This window comes from Pristiophorus japonicus, chromosome 9 (genome assembly GCF_044704955.1).
Source record: "Pristiophorus japonicus isolate sPriJap1 chromosome 9, sPriJap1.hap1, whole genome shotgun sequence".
Classification (NCBI taxonomy): Eukaryota; Metazoa; Chordata; class Chondrichthyes; family Pristiophoridae; genus Pristiophorus; species Pristiophorus japonicus.
Window position 1 is genome coordinate 15,094,016 of NC_091985.1, and position 18,902 is coordinate 15,112,917.

General features: G+C 44.9%; 1 protein-coding gene across 3 annotated transcripts in view; it reads right to left on the reverse strand.

Annotated features, from left to right (window-relative positions):
• Nucleotides 1-18,902, reverse strand: part of vta1 (vesicle (multivesicular body) trafficking 1) — a 226,161-nt gene that overhangs the window by 127,219 nt on the left and 80,040 nt on the right. For all 3 annotated transcript variants that reach the window (XM_070889089.1, XM_070889088.1, XM_070889090.1), the window contains exon 2: nt 12,351-12,445. In XM_070889089.1, the coding sequence (XP_070745190.1) occupies nt 12,351-12,445 (95 nt within the window). The remainder of the gene's footprint in view (nt 1-12,350; nt 12,446-18,902) is intronic.

Genomic DNA, 18,902 nt, shown 5'->3' on the forward strand with positions numbered 1-18,902 from the left:
ATCAGAATTTTATATGTTTCTATGAGATCCCCTCTCATTCTTCTAAATTCCAGTGAGTATAAGCCTAGCCGTTCCAGTCTTTTCTCATATTTCAGTCCTGCCATCCCGGGAATCAGTCTGGTGAACCTTCGCTGCACTCCCTCAATAGCAAGGCGGAGCAAGCTCAAAGGGCCAAATGGCTTACTCCTGCTCCTATTTCTTCTGTTCTTATGTTTTGTTGGCATTTCAAGCCCAGTGTCTGGATCCAGTCTAATAATACCAGCATATTTGGACAGGTAACGGTGGAGGAGGAAGATTTAACTTCTCTCAATGCAGGTATTGTTTTTTGTTGCTCTGCTCAAATGTCAAGATTATTCTAACCATGACATCAATGCTTTGGATTTCTGAAGTACTAAAACCTCCAAGAATGTGTACCACCAGCTTAGAAAAGATCTCCAATTTATTATACCCACTGACAGCTCGAACCAGATAACCATTATTTGAATTTTCAGCAGCCTGATAATTCGCAAGTACAGAATTTCAATCACAGGTGCACTACCTCCTTCCTTTTCAGATACAGTCGATAAAAGGTCACTCAAATCATCGACAAGAGCGGCTACACTTATTAAACGCACCACCTGGTGTGATACGGAGCCATGCAGATTAGGGCGACTCCTAGTTTAAGCTCAGCTCTGTGCCGAGCTTGCTGTTCTTAGCCAGGAAGGTGGTAGGAGGATTACGTAGGATATACAGCACAACCAGTCCATGCTGGTGTTTATGCTCCACTCGAGCCTCCTCCCATCTTTCCTCATCTAACCCCATCAGCAGAACCCTCTATTCTTAGCATTGCTGGCCTGGAGAGGTGCATTTGGAGGGGAGGGGAGGGGATGTACGAATCCACAAAGGTTTTCGCTCCAAACTATTACCCACAACCCCCTTGCTGGAAAGCCTGTGTGCGAATGTCAAGTAATGGGCAGTTTTTGCGTTTGGCTGTGATGAATGAAAAGAAAAACTTGCATTTATATATCATCATCATAGGCAGTCTCTCGAATCAAGGGTGACTTGCTTCCAAGTCAAAAAGTTCACAGATCTTTCAATGATGGAGCTAAAATTCCAGGTCAAGAACTAAATCTTGAAGGGTGGAAGATGCCTGGGCGTGGATTGTTTTTAACATGTGGTGGCCATTGCACACCAGCCACCACACGGGCTTGACAGAGCTAGGTCTTGGTCCAGTAGCAAGGATTAACCAAGACGACGGGAGACCAGCTCTGCTGCACGGACCTAGTGCGCACACTTATCACAGTGTGGGCTGGCCCGTGCTGCCCCTAGGCCCTCGCCTCTTCTGGGCCGCGAACTCACGCCCCGCCTGGGCCCCGATCGCGTCTCTACAATCTCTCGCCCCTCCTTTGCCCCGACCTTGCCGCTCCTGCTGTATCTGCGCACGCTCCAATCACCGACCTGGACCTTGGTGACGTCACTTTTCACTGCCGTCGCTCTCCTGCTCCAGCACGTGCTGCTCCCTGGAGTGGTATACTGCCACGCTGCTCCTTCCACTCCCCGGCCTGCTCCAATGGTGCTCGCAGGCTGGGGGCCACTCAGCCTTTCACGACTACCCGACGCCCCAAAGCGCTTCACAGACCACGAAGTACCTTTTGAAGTGTAGTCACTGTTATAATGCAAGAAACATGGCAGCGAGTTTGCACACAGCAAGCTCCCACAATCATGTGATAATGATCAGATAATGTTTTAGTGATGTTGATTGAGGGATAAATATTGACATCAGGCATAACTCCCCTGATCTTCAAAATAGTGCTGCAGGATCTTTTACGTCCACCTGAGAGCAGACGGGGCCTCGGTTTAACATCTCATCCGAAAGACGCCAACTCCGACTAGCAGCGCTCCCTCAGCACTGCACTGAAGTGTTAGCCTAGATTTTTGTGCTCATGTCTCTGGAGTGGGGACTTGAACCCACAACCTTCTGACTCAGAGGCACGGCTGATAATTAATGACAATCACCATCGAGGGTAGGGTCTCATGAAGTGGGCAATGCAGCAGTGTTCTTCAGTTTGCTTCATTTCACCCATTGGTAGACTGATTCAGTTGCACTTTGTCCCAGTGGCTATCGAGCATGGACAGCGAAGATCAGTAGATGGATCAAGCATGGAGGACATCGCAACAGGGTCTGGTCCAGTCCTCACAGGCGACAGTGTAGAGAGATCTGAAACAGCAACCCCAGCTATTTTATTGTCCCTCCTCAGCCGCAGGATCAGCGTGCCCAAGCGTTGTGTTGTAGGACCTTGTGTGTTACTCTTCATCAAAAAAAATAACCCCACATTGAGATTAGCTAACTCAGCATAGATTGGGCATCAAGTTTAGAACCCTCTGGTCTCTGTGACTTAGTATGTCACGCACGTTGCAAATTTCCTCAGTGTGACACAAAACGTTGAGACACACACTGCTTGTGACAAACTAATGAAGTACAAGGTACTAGTTCTTAAATTATAAATTAGACAGAACAGCTCCCGCTCTCAATGGTTTCAGCGCACTGGAACAAAGGAAAATCATCTTCTCCCAGCTAGTTGATTATGATTGTCCGTTAAAATGGCACAACACCAAAAAAAGACAGAACCAACCTATTTAAAATTAAAGTTGGAGTGAATTTACTATCTAGTGAAGATAAAAATATACTGCCAGGGAGATGATACATACAGATTCAAAGATTAAATCAGAAGAGGGATGAGGAGGGAAATTGCAACAAGAGATATTCTCCATGAATCCCCACTGAAAATAATTCCAAAATAAAAGAGATAAGACGACAGACAGACTTGCATTTATATAGCGCTGTTTTCAACCTCAGGATATCCCAAAGCATGTTAGAGGCAGTAAAAAGCTTTTGAATTGTAGTCACTGTTGTATTGTAGAAAACGCAGCAGCCAATTTGCACACATCAAGCTCTCATATACAGCAATGTAATAAATGTCCAGATAATCTGTTTTAGGTGCTGGTTTGGTTCGGGATAAATATTGGCCACGACATCAGGGAGAACTCCCCTGCTCTTCTTCGAAATAGTGCCATGGGATCTTATGTCCGCCTGAGCCAGCCGACGGGGCCTCAGTTTAACGTCTCATCCGAAAGACGGCACCTCCGACAGTGCAGCATTGCAGTGCCAGTCTAGAATGTGCGTTCAAGCTGTGAATGGAAAGTAGCCTATAATAAACAACTAAACCACTTAACAGGAATCTTCAAATAAGTAATCCCCACAACACATTGCAAATTTAATGAAAACAAATAAGCCAGAGATCACTTAAATACAGGATGGAGCCATTTCTAGACACCAACTAAAACCTTCCGCTCAGAACCAGCCAGGCTGTGCAACAACAAACATTTCCCTTAAAAATACTTGCGCATCTCATAACAACTGAAAGCAGTCTGAGGGGCTGCAATTTGCTGAATGCATGGATTATAGGAGCCAAACTGTGCCTAACATGCCACAAATGTGGACTCAGGATACTAGTGTTGAAAATGGAATCGATAGCACCAAGCCATCTGAGAGCAAGGTTAAGGCGTGTTGCTGGGATCAGATTTAGCCTGCATGCAAAAACTCCCCTGTGCTTGCACACTTGCTGTGGCAGTGGCTATTAACGAGTGAGAAACTCAAAAGTGTTCCATTCCTGCATACTCTTAATTCACTCTGCTCCCCACAAAAATATCACGAGATAAAAGTGTTACTGTCTCTCAGGGGAATGTAAAAGATCCTATAGCATTTTGTCGAAGAGGAGCAGCGGAGTTGTCCCCAGGGCTCAGCCCCCAATATTTATCTCTCAACCAATGTCACTAAAAAAGATTACCTGGTCACTATCACATTGCTGTTTGTGGGAGCTTGCTGTGCGCAAATTGGCTGTTAGGTTTCCTACATTACAACAGGATTACACTTCAAGAAAGAACTTCATTGGCTGTAAAGATTGTGAAAGGCGCTATATAAATGCAAGTCATTTTTCTTCTGTTCCTGAAGATCAGTAGTGGGCAGATAATGGACTGTAAATGGTTATATTTTAACTTTTATGCAGGGCAGGGAAGGGAGGGAAGAACAAAAGGGAAGGTCTGTGATAAGGTGGAAGGCAGGAGAGATTAAATAACTAAAAGGATGATGGTGCAAAGCAAAAGGAGATGGTAATGGGTATTTCATTCATTCCTCCCCACCCCTTTCCCTGCCTCTGCACTTGCTTAAATCCTGTTACATCTCTAACCTTTTCCATTTCTGACAAAAGGTCATCGATCTGAAACGTTAACGCTGTTTCTCTCTCCACAGATGTTGGCTGACCTGCTGAGTGTTTGCAGCATTTTCCATTTCAGATTTCCAGAATCTGCAGTATTTTGCTCTTCCATTATTGTGCAGCTCATCAGTAGCCATGTTTAACTACTATTAATTAATGCAGCATAAAATTAGAATATGATGAATAATTCAGATAACTTACCAATCCAAGAAGGGGTATTTCTAAAACTATTTAGAAAAACAGCATCCCACTGTTTCGTCAAACCACTGCCAAGGTTCTTTTGAAGCATTCTGACTATTTTAGGAGTGTTTGCGAAATGCAAAATCCTTCTTCGATGATCTCAGTTTTTGTTTATGTTGAACTGCCTGAACTACTAAATGGGCTGTGGTACAAAGGTTTGATAATTGCCCCTTTCATCTGCAGTTTATAGACATCCTGATCCACGTACCACACTTCCAGGCAGACTAATTTGGAGTTTCTGTATGTTCCAATTGAAGAACCGTCAGATTAGGTCTGGAGTAAGAAAGAGATTTCCCCGCACGGCAGAAATACAAAGCTCAGACTAAACTCTAATTTCACGCCCGGAAATTCTCAGTTTGTAGTTCAGATGCCATCTAAAAAAAAAACTACCATGGAAAAGCGCAAAATGGGTTCAATCCGATGGGACCATGAATTGCAATCTCAATCGGCATGAGCAAGTGTCACTTTTCCACATGCAGGGGATTAAAACTGAAGGGCCAGCCATGCCATACACATCACAGCAGGCATGGACATGGTTGTAGCTCTTTCTTGGCCAGAGCAAATGCATGACAACAGGGAGATGCTAGTATGGGAGATAGATTAAAACAATAACAAAAAAATTGTGTTTCATTCCACCTTCCCCTGCATTCCTTTTCAATGGGATAACTACAACTGAAATACTTAGCTGGATGCAGATTGCCACCAAACTCAAGACATCTGGTACCATTTAAGAAACAACAACCTGTATTTATATAGCGCCTTTAATAGTGAAACGTCGCAAGGCGCTCCCCACAGGAGTGTTATGCAATAAAAATTTGACGCCGAGCTGCATTAGTAGAAATTAGCGCAGGTGACCAAAAGCTTGATCACAGGTATATTTTAAGGAGTGTCTTGAAGGAGGATGGAGAGCTAGAGAGGCGGAGAGGTTTAGGCAGGGAGTCCCAGAGCTTGGAGCCTCAGCAACAGAAGGCATGGCCACCAACAGTTGAGCGATTATAATCAGGGATGCTTGGGAGGGCAGAATTAGAGGACCGCAGACATCGAGGGGATTGTGGGGCTGGAGGAAATTGCAGAGGGATTTGCAAATAAGGATGAGAATTTTGAAATCGAGGCATTGCTTAACTGGAAGTCAATGTAGGTCACGAGCTCAAGGGCGATGGGTGAGCGGGACTTGGTGCGAGGTAAGACATGGGCGGCTGAGTTCTGGACCACCTCTAGTTCACTTGATTGATGCCCTGGGCTCAATATCCCCAGAGCACTGTGGTGGCAGTATGTACAATCTACAGGATGCACTGCAGACACTCACCAAGTTTAATCAGACAGCACTTCCTTTGACTGTAACTTCAAACGCCGAGAAGATCACGTGCAGCAATGTCATGGGTGAACCATCACCTCCAAGTCGCACTAGCAGGATTTGGACAGGCACCACTGGCTGCGTCATCACCGGCGGGGTGGAGTCTCCGAATTCCCTACCTAAGCTCAATGTGGGAGCACCAGCACAACACGGACTGCAACAGTTCAAGGAGAAGGCCCACTGCCATCTTCTCGGGGCAATTAGAGTTGGGCAATAACTGCGGCATTGCCCACATCAAGAACAAATTAAAGAGGAATGTTTCATAAGGGAAAAGCCCTTCATTCTCTGCAATAGAAGAATGGAGACTAATTAAATGATTACTTTTTGTGGCAGTGCGGTTGCGCAGTATGTTAAAGTACTCAAATCCACCATGGAATGGGGTTCCGAGGGGGACACACATTTAATCCCAAAGCTATAATCTTGTCCTGCAGCGTGGAGCTGACTGGAGTACCAGACAATTCCTAAAACTGAATCTTCCCTAGGCTGCTCTGGCATGTAACTCCAGCTGCAGCACAGAGTTTGAAGCACATGTTCGGGGAGGCACTTGGAGAGAGACAAAACTGGGAAGAGAAGAGAAGAATTTTTAGGAACAGGCTAATGAGCCCAACAAGCCAATCTCTTCAGTTCAATTCAAGCTCGCCTATCTACCTTTTCTCTCGCAGCAGAAACTGCCCCTTGTGCCCACTTTTATTATTCCACTTCAGTGGTCTCACTGGCAAATTATGCTTACCTTCTGCATAAAAAGGTTTTGCCTTACCTCCCCCTCAGGACCCTTTATCAAAATAAGACTCAATATAAATGGGTTTTGCAGCCAACATCACCATTCAGCAAAGGTACAGAATTCTCTTTGTTTTTCTTTCTATGGCCGAGTTCCTTTTTTGGAGTGATGGAGACTAGGAATTAAAAAAAAACAACTCTACCTTTCTTGAGAATGCTGAATGGTCCCTTTCACTGGTTGCTGCTGCTGTTTTAATCTACCTGGAAAGTGAAGGCTTGCACCTAAACGCCATCATTTATCGGAACAGTGAGCTACACACGTGCATCAAGCTGCGAAGGTGGAAAAAATGTTAACCACATTTGATAAATTTCCTTGCTGATTTTTCACCACAAAGCTGGGAATTCCTGGCCGCAGCTTAATTTGCAGAAAAATAACAGTGAGTTACAGAGAGGGAAGATAAACAGGGACTTTAGTAATGCAAACTAGGATAAAACAGAGAAGCAAACAGCTTCGGTTCTGCACGTATACTTCTTTGGGGAATGGAGACAATTAAATGATTTGTTCGTGTTTCAGCCCGTTATGCTGCCACTGAAACATAGAAGATGCTGAGGGCGATTGGCAAGATAGATGCTGAGAGGTTGTTTCCCCTGGCTGAAGAGTCTAGAACTAGGGGGCATAGTCTTAAGATAAAAGGCCGGCCATTTAGGGCGGAGATGAGGAGGAATTTCTTCACTCGGAGGGTTGTGAATCTTTGGAATTCTCTGCCCCAGAGGGCTGTGGATGCTCAGTCATCGAGTATATTCAAGGTTGAGATCGACAGATTTTTGGTAATTAAGGGATATGGAGATCAGGTGGGAAAGTGGAGTTGAGGTCAAAGATCAACCATGATTTTATTGATTGGCGGAGCAGGCTCGATGGGCCATATGGCCTACTCCGGCTTCTAATTCTTATGCTTACTGCATGTGTTAAAACTAGTAAAGTTTATAAGGTCCTCACTTGAATACCAAGCTGATAGACTGACTGGCTTTGCATTAGTCCGTGTGAAAACATCCTAAGTGGTCATTCCGAATTGTTATTTCAAAAGTTGTAAGGGCCCTTTAAACTGAGCAGGAACACTAAACTAGAGATAGAGGATAAGAAATGCTTAGAAATAAACTATAGGATAACAGAGACTTGGGAATGAATTGCATATATAGTATGGGATACCAAGAAGTGAACTACAGGCAGAATGTATACCTGGCAGTGAACGACAGGGTCATAATCCAACACCTTATTTTCATATTTATTCACAGGAAGTGGACAGTAGTAGTAAAGCCAAATCTGTTGCCCATCTCTCGTTGCCCCGAGAAGGTGCTGGTGGGCCTTCTCCTTGATGTGAGTGCATGAGTTGCCGGCTTGGCCACTTCAGAGGGCATTACAAGTCAACCACGTAATGTGGACTAGGGTAAGCGAGGCCGATACCCTTCCCTGCATGACATTAGTGAACCAGTTGGGTCTTTGTAAAAGGCGCTTTATAAATGCAAGTTCGTTCTTTTTTCTTTATGACAATCTAGCACCTCTTAATACAATCTAGCACCATGATCACTTTCTTATGCTGGCACCAATGACCATATTTATCAAGTTCAATTTACAATGTGCTAAGGTGGGCTTAACCTCTCAATCTCTGGGTTGAAAATCTAGTGTTGTTCTCCTTGGAGCAGAGAAGGCCAAGAGGAGATGTGATAGAGGTGTTTAAAATCATGAAGGATTTGCAGAGTGTAAAAAAAGAGACACTGTTTCCAATAGCTGAAGGGTCGATAACCAGATTCAAGGTTATTGGCCAAAAAAAACAGAAGTGACAGGAGGAAAAACTTTTTTACACAACGAGTGTTTAGGATTTGGACTCCACTGCCTGATAAGTTGGTGGATACAGATTCAATAGTAGTTTTCAAAAGGAAATGGGATCAGTACCTGAAGGAGAAAGAATTGAAGGAATATGGGAAAGAGCAGGGGAGTGGAAATAACTGGATGGCTCTTGAAAAGAGCAGACACAGACTCGATGGGACGAATGGCTTCCTTCTGTGCAGTACTATTCTATGATTCAGTGCCAAAGGCACTACATCATTGTAGAAATAGTTTATAGCTTCAATGTTTATTATTCAGCCCTAGACTCATCTCTTTGCACTTGACAGACTTGAACTTCTTCTGCCTTTTCTCAGCCTGGATGAATTGTCTTTAGAAAATGCCATACGATGTAGGGCTTAAAGGCACAATAGACTGGTGATGCATATTAAAAAAACAGAAAAATTCAAAATATTACATGTTGATTTGTCATGTATTTTCTGCTGTAGCACAGTTGTAAGTGTGACGTTGGCATTTGTCATGCTTACCAGCTGATTGCCAGAAAATAATACTGTCTGAATGACTCCTGTCCATTTTCAGATCAAACCAAATAACTTTGGTTGAAAGTTATAACCATTTTTACATTACCACCTACCTCACAATGCAAACGGTTACAAATGAAACTTTCCTTTCACAAAAGATTAAATGTGCAGATTGCTACTCCGGCGATGGTCAATCCCAACAGATCGCAACTCAAGATTATTTATAGTCCTCGTTATTACGTTACAGTATAACCATGAGTTAGTCATTTGTAGCCCTTACACTTTATACAAGCCCAATTGTGGTAACACCCAGTGCGATAGTCCTCTATACAGCTCGACGAAAAAAAAATCTACCTCCTGCGCAGCAAGCTCAAGAAGTAAATTGTGCAGCACAACAGGAACAAATGCTCAGTAGGAGGCTTAAATTAATCAACAAACTGGCCAAAACCATCTATTTATAGACTAGAAACAAACCGAACACTGCATTTCAATACTGTGGAGTGGCACATCATACTGAAGACACCTTGCATTGGTGCCAGGCACCAGAAGCTGGTGCTCAGAAGCAGACATGGCAACCTCCGATGACCAGTTTTGTTTTACTAATGAGCCATTAGTCTCTGTTTGGGCCTACTGGAGGGACAGGGGGAAACATTCATGCATTCACCATGGTTGTGAGGTTATTGAGCTACGAGAAAAGAAAAAGAGTGCCATTAGAAATGGGAAGATCAGATCCTTTATGTCGTGTAATGGTGGCAGCAACAGGAGTGTGTCAGCCAGTGGCTCAGCTGGGATCACTCACGCCTTTGAGTCAGAAAGTTGTGGTTTCAAGTCCCACTCCAGAGACTCGAGCACAAAAATCTAGGCTGATACTCCAGTGCAGTCCTGAAGGAGCACTGCATGGTCAGAGCTGCTGTCTTTCAGATGAGATGTTAAACCGAGGCCCCTTTGGCTCTCTCACGTGGATGCAAAAGATCCCGTGGCACTAATTCGAAGAAGAGCAGGGGAGTTCTCCCCGGTGACCTGGCCAATCTTTATCCCTTAACCAACATAACAAAAACAGATTATCTGGGCATTATCACATTGCCGTTTGTGGAACCTTGCTTTGCATAATTGGCTGCTGCGTTTCCTACATTACAACAGTGACTGCACTTCAAAAAGTGGTCGATTGGCTTAAAGCGCTTTGGAACGTCCGCTGCTATATAAATGCAAGTCTTCTGTTTTTCTTTTACTGTGCCCCTACTCTGCCAATGTCATTATTTATATAAAAATGGCGTAACATGCTTTCTCCACCGAATGGCCTGTTTCTGTGCTGTATATCCTATGTAATCCTAGATTGTGCCAGGAGACGAACAGATGGGGGCTGTGATGGAGGTGATTACAGGGTCATCCTGAGCGCATGGCCTTCCTCATCTGTTATCCAATTATGGACGGAGAGACAGGAACGGGTAGAAGCAGCGTCAAACCAATCTATGGCTCAAAAGATTCAAAGAGGGAAAAAACAGGCCAGCAAGAGCAGTCACAGAGGAAATGGCAGTTCATTTACTGTACATATCCCTTTAATTAAGCACTTTCCAAGACTGGTTGAAGATGAATGTAAATTAAATAGGACAATAAAGTGGCACTCTCATTATGCAACGCACTGTGCCACAGATTGGTTTGACGCTGCTTCTACCCGCTCCGGTCTCTCCGTCCATAACTGGATAACGGATGAGGCTGGCCATGCGCTCAGGAAGACCCTGTAATCACCTCCATCACAGCTCCCATCTGTCAGCCTCCTGGCACAATCTAGGATTACATCGGATATACGGCACAGAAACGGGCCATTCGGCCCGAGTCCATGCCGGCGTTTATGTGCCACTCGAGCCTCCTCCCGTCTTTCCTCATCTAACCCCATCAGTATAACCCTCGATTCCCTTCTCCCTCGTATTCTTGTCTAGCCTCCCCATAAATGCATCTATACTATTCCCTGTGGTAGCGAGTTCCACATTCTCACCACCCTCTGGATAAAGAAGTTTCTTCTGAATTCCCTATTTCTTGGTGACTATCTTATATTAATGGCCTCTAGTTATGCTCTTCCCCCAATTTGGTGTCATCCGCAAATTTAGAAATTGCGCTTTTATTCCAAAGTCTAAATTGCTAATATAAATTGTGAACAACAGTGGTCCAGTATTGATCCTTGTGGAGCACCACTACCCGACCACCTGCCACTGTGAATGGCACCTTATACCTCTACTCTCTGCTTTCTGTCTTGAAGCTAGCCAGCTATCCATTTTGCTACTTGTAACCCAACTCCGCATTCTCTGACCACCTTCATCCAGCTATTATGGGGTACCTTATCGAAGGTCTTTTGAAAATCTAGATAAATTACATCAACTGCATTACCAGCGTCTACTCTCTCTGTTACCTCTTAAAAAAATTGAGAGGTAGGTCAAGCCAGACATTCTCCCTTTTGAAATCCATGCTGACTATTCATTATTATATTTTTGTTTTCTAGATGTCCTTTTATTTTCTCTTTTAGTAGGGATTCCATTATTTTTCCTACCACCGATGTTAAGCTGACTGGTCTAAAATTCCCTGGTCAAGTTCTATCCGCCTTCATAAATAGAGTTATTGCGTTAGCTATCCACCAGTCCCCTGGCACTACATCCAATGTCATGTTCACCTGTTCTATCTCCCTGGTAAATACGAAAGCAAAATAATTATTTAATATTTCTGCCATCTTTCTATCGTTACCTGTGGTATTATCCTATCTATTCCTTAATGGCCCTATTCCCATCCCAACTTTTTTTTTTTTTTAAATTGATGTGCATGTAAAATATTTTACTGTTTTGTTTTATGTTTCTTGATAATTGAATAGTTCCCCTTTGCCTTCCTAATTGTTTTCTTGACTTCTCTCCTAATCTCTTCGTATGCTCCCTTATCATGCACTCCTCTACTGTCTATGTACTTAATGCCTCTTTCCTTACAGCTTGAGTTTGTTCTTCACTTTTCGTGGAATATATTTTTCTTGCACTCTGTTGAACACCATTTTAAATGTTTCCCATTGCTGTTCTCCAATATTGTTGTCCATTTTATTTTCCCCAAGTTCTATTCTCAGCTCCTCAAAATCAACTATTCTCCAATCTATTACACTGGTTTTCATCATACTTATGTCCTTCTCAATTATCATCTTACTATTGGGGAAGGTGCCACTTGAAGCTGAAGCATTTCAGGTCTTTATTGCTCTCACGGCCACACTGTGGTGTGAAGTGGTGGATTTAGACTTTAAAATGGGAACTTTTAACATTTAACATTTGTACAATCTGATCTAAATAACCCTGTCTTCTGACACAAATTGAACTAGAGACTACATCTTGACTTGCCGTGTGTAACTCTGCAGGAGACTGACTCGTCAAAGAATAAGGTTTTAAATTGACACTTACAATTTCGAGCTGGTCCATTAGTTTCACCAAGAACTTGCGGCATTCCGGCGTTTTACTATCAATTTTCATTCCAGTCTGCATAGCATACAGGCGACCTGCACAAATAGGAAAAAGTTCTGCTTAAAGGGAAATGCGGAGAAAGGGACAGCAAATCCTGATAAAATGCGATATGCACAGAACGCTGCCATAAAGGCGTCCCAAAACAGCCTTTTCGCGATCACAAAGAACAAATGCACAGCAGTGAATGTAAACATGGTGCAAACCATCAGTTACCATCAACATAACTTTCCCTCCCACTTCCCCATCACCTTGGGCTAAGGAATCAAATTACCATACGGTAGCAATGTAAAACAGGAGTGGTTTCAGGACTGTACATTAATCTCAGGGTTCAGTTGTATGACATTCTTGGAAAAACTATACAATAATGCCCACAACATTCCAAAAGTAGTTGACTGAAGCACTTGGGATTTTGCGGCGAAATGAAAAGACCCTATCCTGAGTAAATATTTCTCCTCCGGGAAAGGCGTTTATTTTTTCAACGGGATAGGGTCTTTTCATTTTGGCTCCAAGTACTTCAGTGAACTACTTTTGGAATGCTGTGGACATTATATAGGCATAAAGAGCAGCCATTCTGCAAACAAACTCTGCTTTTTGTGCGGTTGAGGGCAAAGTGTTGGCCAGAACACCTGAAGATCTCCCTGTGCATCAAACTCTGCCATGGGACATTTAATGACAGACGGACACATAGGGCCTTCTCATCTGAAGAATGACAGCTCCAACAATCTAGCACCCGGTCAGTGCTGCATTGTACTGTGGGACTCAAACCCCCCAGCTTATGACCCAGAGAAAAGTGGGCTACCGACTGAACCAAGTTGATCCCAGCATTACTCTCATGTTGAGGGATCATTGCTGTTGTCTCCCTCTTCTCTCTGCCCCGTGAAATCCCTCCCTCTCAGTGATTCAAATTAGATTGGTAATTTTAACCACCATCCCTAGAGGTTCATTGTTTACTTTACAATATATTCTAAAAATTGAATTTGTGGTAAAAAACAGACGCAAATTGATTTTGCGCACCCCCATTGGCGGCCGTTCCTTCAGCTGCCCTAAACTCTGGAATTCCCTCCCTAAACCTCTCCACCTATCTCTCCTGCCTCTTTCACCAAGCTTCTGGTCACCTGTCCCAATATCTCCTTAGGTGGCTCAATGTCAAATTTTGTTTGGTATCGCTCCTGTGAAGCGCCTTGGGATGTTTTACCACATTAAAGGCGCTGTGGAAATGCAAGTTGTTGTTAACCATCAGTGCTCATGCGCGAACATCACCGAGCATCAGGGCACAACGGCACTAAAGCCATCATCAGCTGGAGCGTGTGTATTTACACCGTCACCTCTAACTGACTGGAGAGGCATTGTTGGAGTTACGGCCCTCATCTTGAGCAGAAAAATTCACCACAAAATGGCTTTACTGTTTCACGGTATTTACTGGACAGAAACTTCTTGCAAGTTATTATTCGAAACAACTGTGAAAGAAGGACTTGCATTTCTATTGCGCCTTTCACAACCTGAGGACGTCCCAAAGCGTTTCACAGCCAATGAAGTATTGTACTTTCCAAAATGTAGTCACTGTTGTAATGTAGGAAACACAGCAGCAAGCTTCCACAAACAGCAAGGTGATATGGGCCAGATAATCTATTTTTGATGTTAATTGAGGGATAAATATTGGCCAGAGATTAATGTCATAGGCAGTCCCTCAAAATTGAGGAAGACTTGCTTCCACTCAAAAAGTGAGTTCTGAGGTGACTGTACAGTACAATACGGGAATTACAGTCTCTGTCATAGGTGGGACAGACAGTGGTTGAAGAAAAGGATGGGTGGGGAGCCTGGTTTGCCGCATGCTCCTTCCGCTTGTTTTCTGCATGCTCTCGGCGATGAGACTCAAGGTGCTCAACGCCCTCCAGGATGCTCTTCCTCCACTTTGGGTGGTCTTTGGCTAGGGATTCCCAGGTGCCGGTGGGGATGTTGCACTTCATCAAGGAGGCTTTGAGGGTGTCCTTGTAACATTTCCTCTGCCCACCTGGGGCTCACTTGCCGTGTCGGGAGTTCCGAGTAGAGCGCTTGCTTTGGGAGACTCGTGTCAGGTACGTGGACGACGTACTACGGAGCTGGTCGAGTGTGGTCAGTACTTTGTTCTCGCTCAGGCCAGCATCACAGACGTTGGTGCGTCTGTCCTCCCAGGGGATTTACAGGATCTTGCAGAGGCAGTGCAGGTTGCACTTCTCCACCGCTGAGATGTCTGCTGTATATAGTCCACGTCTCTGAGCCACATAGGAGGGAGAACACTGGGAATAACTCCCATGCTGCTCTTCGAAATAGTACCGTAGAATTTTTTACATTCACCTAAGAGGGCAGACAGGGCCTCAGTTTTAACATCTCATCCGAAAGACGGCACCTCCGACAGTGCGGCACTCCCTCAGCAGTGCACTGGAGTGTTAGCCTAGATTTTTGTGTGCTCAACTCTCGGGAGCGGGACTTGAACCCACAACCTTCTGACTCAGAGGCGAGGGTGCTACCCAGTGAGCCGCGGCTGACACAAGTTAATTAATCAGCATAAGTGCCACCATGCATCAACGATGAGAACAATAGCAACCACTGTCAATACTGAGGGATGAATGAGGTGCTCCCAAAAACTAAATTGTATTTATCTAAATAAAGCTTGTTGTGTCTGCAGTATCATGTGCAGGGCTCCTGACTGGTTCATTGTAGGCTCGTGTTCCTCTGGACAATTGGGGGGAAAAAAAAAAATCAGGTCATTTTGAGCTACTGTTACAATTTCCTACTTATAACATCTACAGCCAGCTCAGGAAACACAGAAAAAAAACCAAGCTGATCATTCATCTGCCGATCGCTCCCAGGGATCCTGCTCAGACAGGTTTCAGCCCTAGCTGGCAGCTCGTGTGCTGTCCCACCTCAAAGCTGCCCTTTTACTTGCTACCTTGGCCAATGAGCAACGCTGCAAGTGATGCATTAACATTAGCAAATAGTTACGTCTGTACTTCTTCGGCGGTCCCTCGTATCGAGGATGACTTGCTTCCACGCCACAAAGGAACGAGTTCACAGGTATTTCAACGAAGGACCTGACATTCCAGGTCCTGAACTACATGTTGAAGGGCGGAAGATGCCCGTGAGTGGATTTTTTAAAAAAAAACATGGGGTGGCCGTTACACACCAGCCACCACACGGGCTGGACAGAGCTCGGTCTTGTTCCAGTGGCAAGGTTTAACCAAGACATCTGGAGACCAGCTCTGCTACACGGACCTAGTGCGCACACATATCGCAGTGTGGGCTGGTCTGTGCTGCCCCTGGGCCCTCGACTCTTCTGGGCCCCGAACTCACGCCTTTCCTGGGCCCCGATCATGTCGCTCTACAATCTCTCGCAGCTCCTTCGCCGCTCCTGCCCACGCTCCAGTCAACGACCTGGATTTTGGTGACATCCAATCCAGTCGCGCTTCTCCAAGTCGTCGCCCTCCTGCACCAGCTCGCGCTGCTCCCGGGCCACCGCCATCCGCTCCTTTTATGGCCCCGACCTGCGGCTGGTGGTTTCTCCCAGGTCGGGGCCTCCACAGCCGTACAATGGGCAAGTAGCCCCACACCTGGATCACTACCTGGAGGTGTCTGAGCTACGAGAAGCAGTTGAAGCGTCTGGGATTGTTTGAGAAAGCTCAGGGGATAAATTGTACATCAGCCGTGGCTCAGTGGGTAGCACTCTCCCCGGAGTTGGAACTTTGTGGGTTCAAGTCCCGCTTCACTACAAAATCTAGGCCTGCACTCCAGCCAAATACTGAGGGAGTGCAGAGGTGCCATGCTTGGATTGAGATATTAAACCAAGGCTCTGTCTGCTCGCTCAGCTGGATGTAAAAGATCCCCGGCACGATTTTGAAAAAGTGCAGGGGTATTCTCCCTGATCTCTTGGCCGATATTAATCCCTCAACCAACATCACTACAACAAATTATCGGGTCATTATCTCATTGCTGTCTGTGGGACCTTGGCTGCCGTTACAACAGTGACTAGACTACAAAAGTATTTAATTGGCTGCAAAGCACTTTGGAACGTTGGAGGCGCTACATCAATGAAAAACTCTTTATCAAAATTTTAAACTGATTTGATAATCGGAACCCCAATAATTCATTCAAGATTGCTGCAACCTCTGAAACCAGGGGACATGGGTTCAAACTTGAAAGAGGCAAGATACTTGGGCAGCTGAGATTTAACTACTTCACACAGAAGATGCTGCATAATGTGCAATGATCTGCCCAGAGAGGCAGTGTAAGTCGATAATGTGGAAATATGAAAGGGAGAATTGGAAAAGTATTTAAGGGGGTGACAGAGGTATTTGAGTTTGGGATGTCGAGATGGACAGCAGTTTTCTCCTGCCTTGGACTTCCCAATGTTCCTACACTTTATCAGCACAAGTAGATGATCATAGAAATTTACGGCACAGAAGGAGGCCATTCAACCCATCGTGTCTGTGTTGGCCGAGAAAGAGATCAACAATCGCACAAGTGTTCAAAGCCTCAAACTCCTGCAAATCCCCTGGGAGGGCAGATGCACCAACGTCAATGTTCTCGATCAGGCCAACATCGAAGCACTGACCACACTCGATCAGCTCCGTTGGGTGGGTCACATTGTTCACATGCCTGACGCAAGATTCCCAAAGCAAGCGCTCTACTCTGAACTCCTACACGGCAAGCGAGCCCCAGGTGGGCAGAGGAAACGTTTCAAGGACACCCTGAAAGCCTCCTTGATGAAATGCAAATCCCCACCGACACCTGGGAGTCCCTGGCCAAAGACCACCCCAAGTGGAGGAAGAGCATCCGGGAGGGTGCTGAGCACCTCGAGTCTCGTCGCTGAGAGCATGCAGAAAACAAGTGCGGGCAGCAAATCAGACTCCCCACCCACCCTTCCCTCTAACGACTGTCTGTCCCACCCGTGACAGAGACTAATTCCCGTATTGGACTGTTCAGTCACCTGAGAACTCACTTTTAGAGTGGAAGCAAGTATTCCTCGATTTCGAGGGACTGCCTATGATGATAGCTCGACATCGCAATCAATTTGCTACAAGGTGAAGGGATGAATGGTGTTGTAATTTTAAATAAACGATACGTGTCACTTCCAACAGGGTGCAACAGAATTTGCAGCACAAATCTGCTTAGAGACTCGCTCGAGGGTTATTACAAGAGCTCATTCGACCTCCACCGGGAGCCTGCCCTTTCAAAATCACTTACGTGCCCATCTGTACTGCTTGCACATTCCTTCCAATCTTGGAGCGAATGGACAATATAAACCTTCTGCATTTCTCATTAGTGCTCCTGAAATTTTGCAGATACTGAAATTCACATGACCTCAACAACCCTGCACTTTGTCAAACCTCTCAGTCCCTTCACTGCCGAGGTTCATGGAAAGGAGTAATCCCTTCACTGTCTCAAGTAGATCCTCCTAAATGAGCATTACACCTTGCATGAAAGAAATCAATGTTGCAAGATTTTGAAAGCACGGAGGAGGGGGGAGGGGGGGGATTTACGTTTTAACTTCCGTCTGCTGGTATGTTTCACCTAATGGCCCTGCCTGCTGAACCACATACTATAAAGTCAGAATAGTATTGCTAGAACACATAAAAAGCAAAACTACTGGTTAACGTTTTCATGGAAAACTGCATAGAATCGATTCCCCCCTTCTTCCTTAAGAGATTAAAATTCCAGAATACCATTGAATAATTGCTGGATTTGATTTCTTAAGGCATCATAAACCGATGGCTCCAATGATCACTCATTATCTACTGCAATTCTGCTCAACACATTATTTATTCCACCTCACTGTGTTGAAATCAAGAGTCATCACACCATGACCTACTTCAACTCGCGCTTTTCGAAGACCTCAAAAACTGCAATTCCTGGTCAGCTTCACTCAACAACTTGGAGTTATATAGTGCCTTTAACGTAGTAAAGCACTTTGCTGTGTCAGCCAGTGGCTCAGTGGGTAGGACCTTTGCCTCTGATACAGAAGGTTGTGGGTTCAAGTTCCACTCCAGAGAATTGGAACACATAAATCAATGCTGACACTCCAGAGCTGCACTGTCGGAGGTGCCTTCTTTCGAATGAGACATTAAACCGAGGACCCAGTCTGCCCACTCAGGTGGATGTAAAAGATGCCATGGCACTATTTCGAAGAGGAGCAGGGGAGTTATCTCCGGTGTCCTGGCCAATATTTGTCCCTCAATCAACATCACCAACAGATTATCTGGTCATTATCACATTGCTGTTTGTGGGAGCTTGATGTGCGCAAATTGGCTGCTGCGTTTCCTACACTACAACAGTGACTGCACTTCAAAAAAAAAAAGTACTTCATTGACTGTTTAGCACTTTGGGATGTCCGGTGGTCGTGAAAGGCGCTATATGAATGCAAGTCTTTCTTTCTCCTACAGGCTTTTGAAACCCAAACTTTACGTCAACCAGTTTGAACTTTTGAATAACCTGGTCTTCTCTCGGACTGTTTAACTG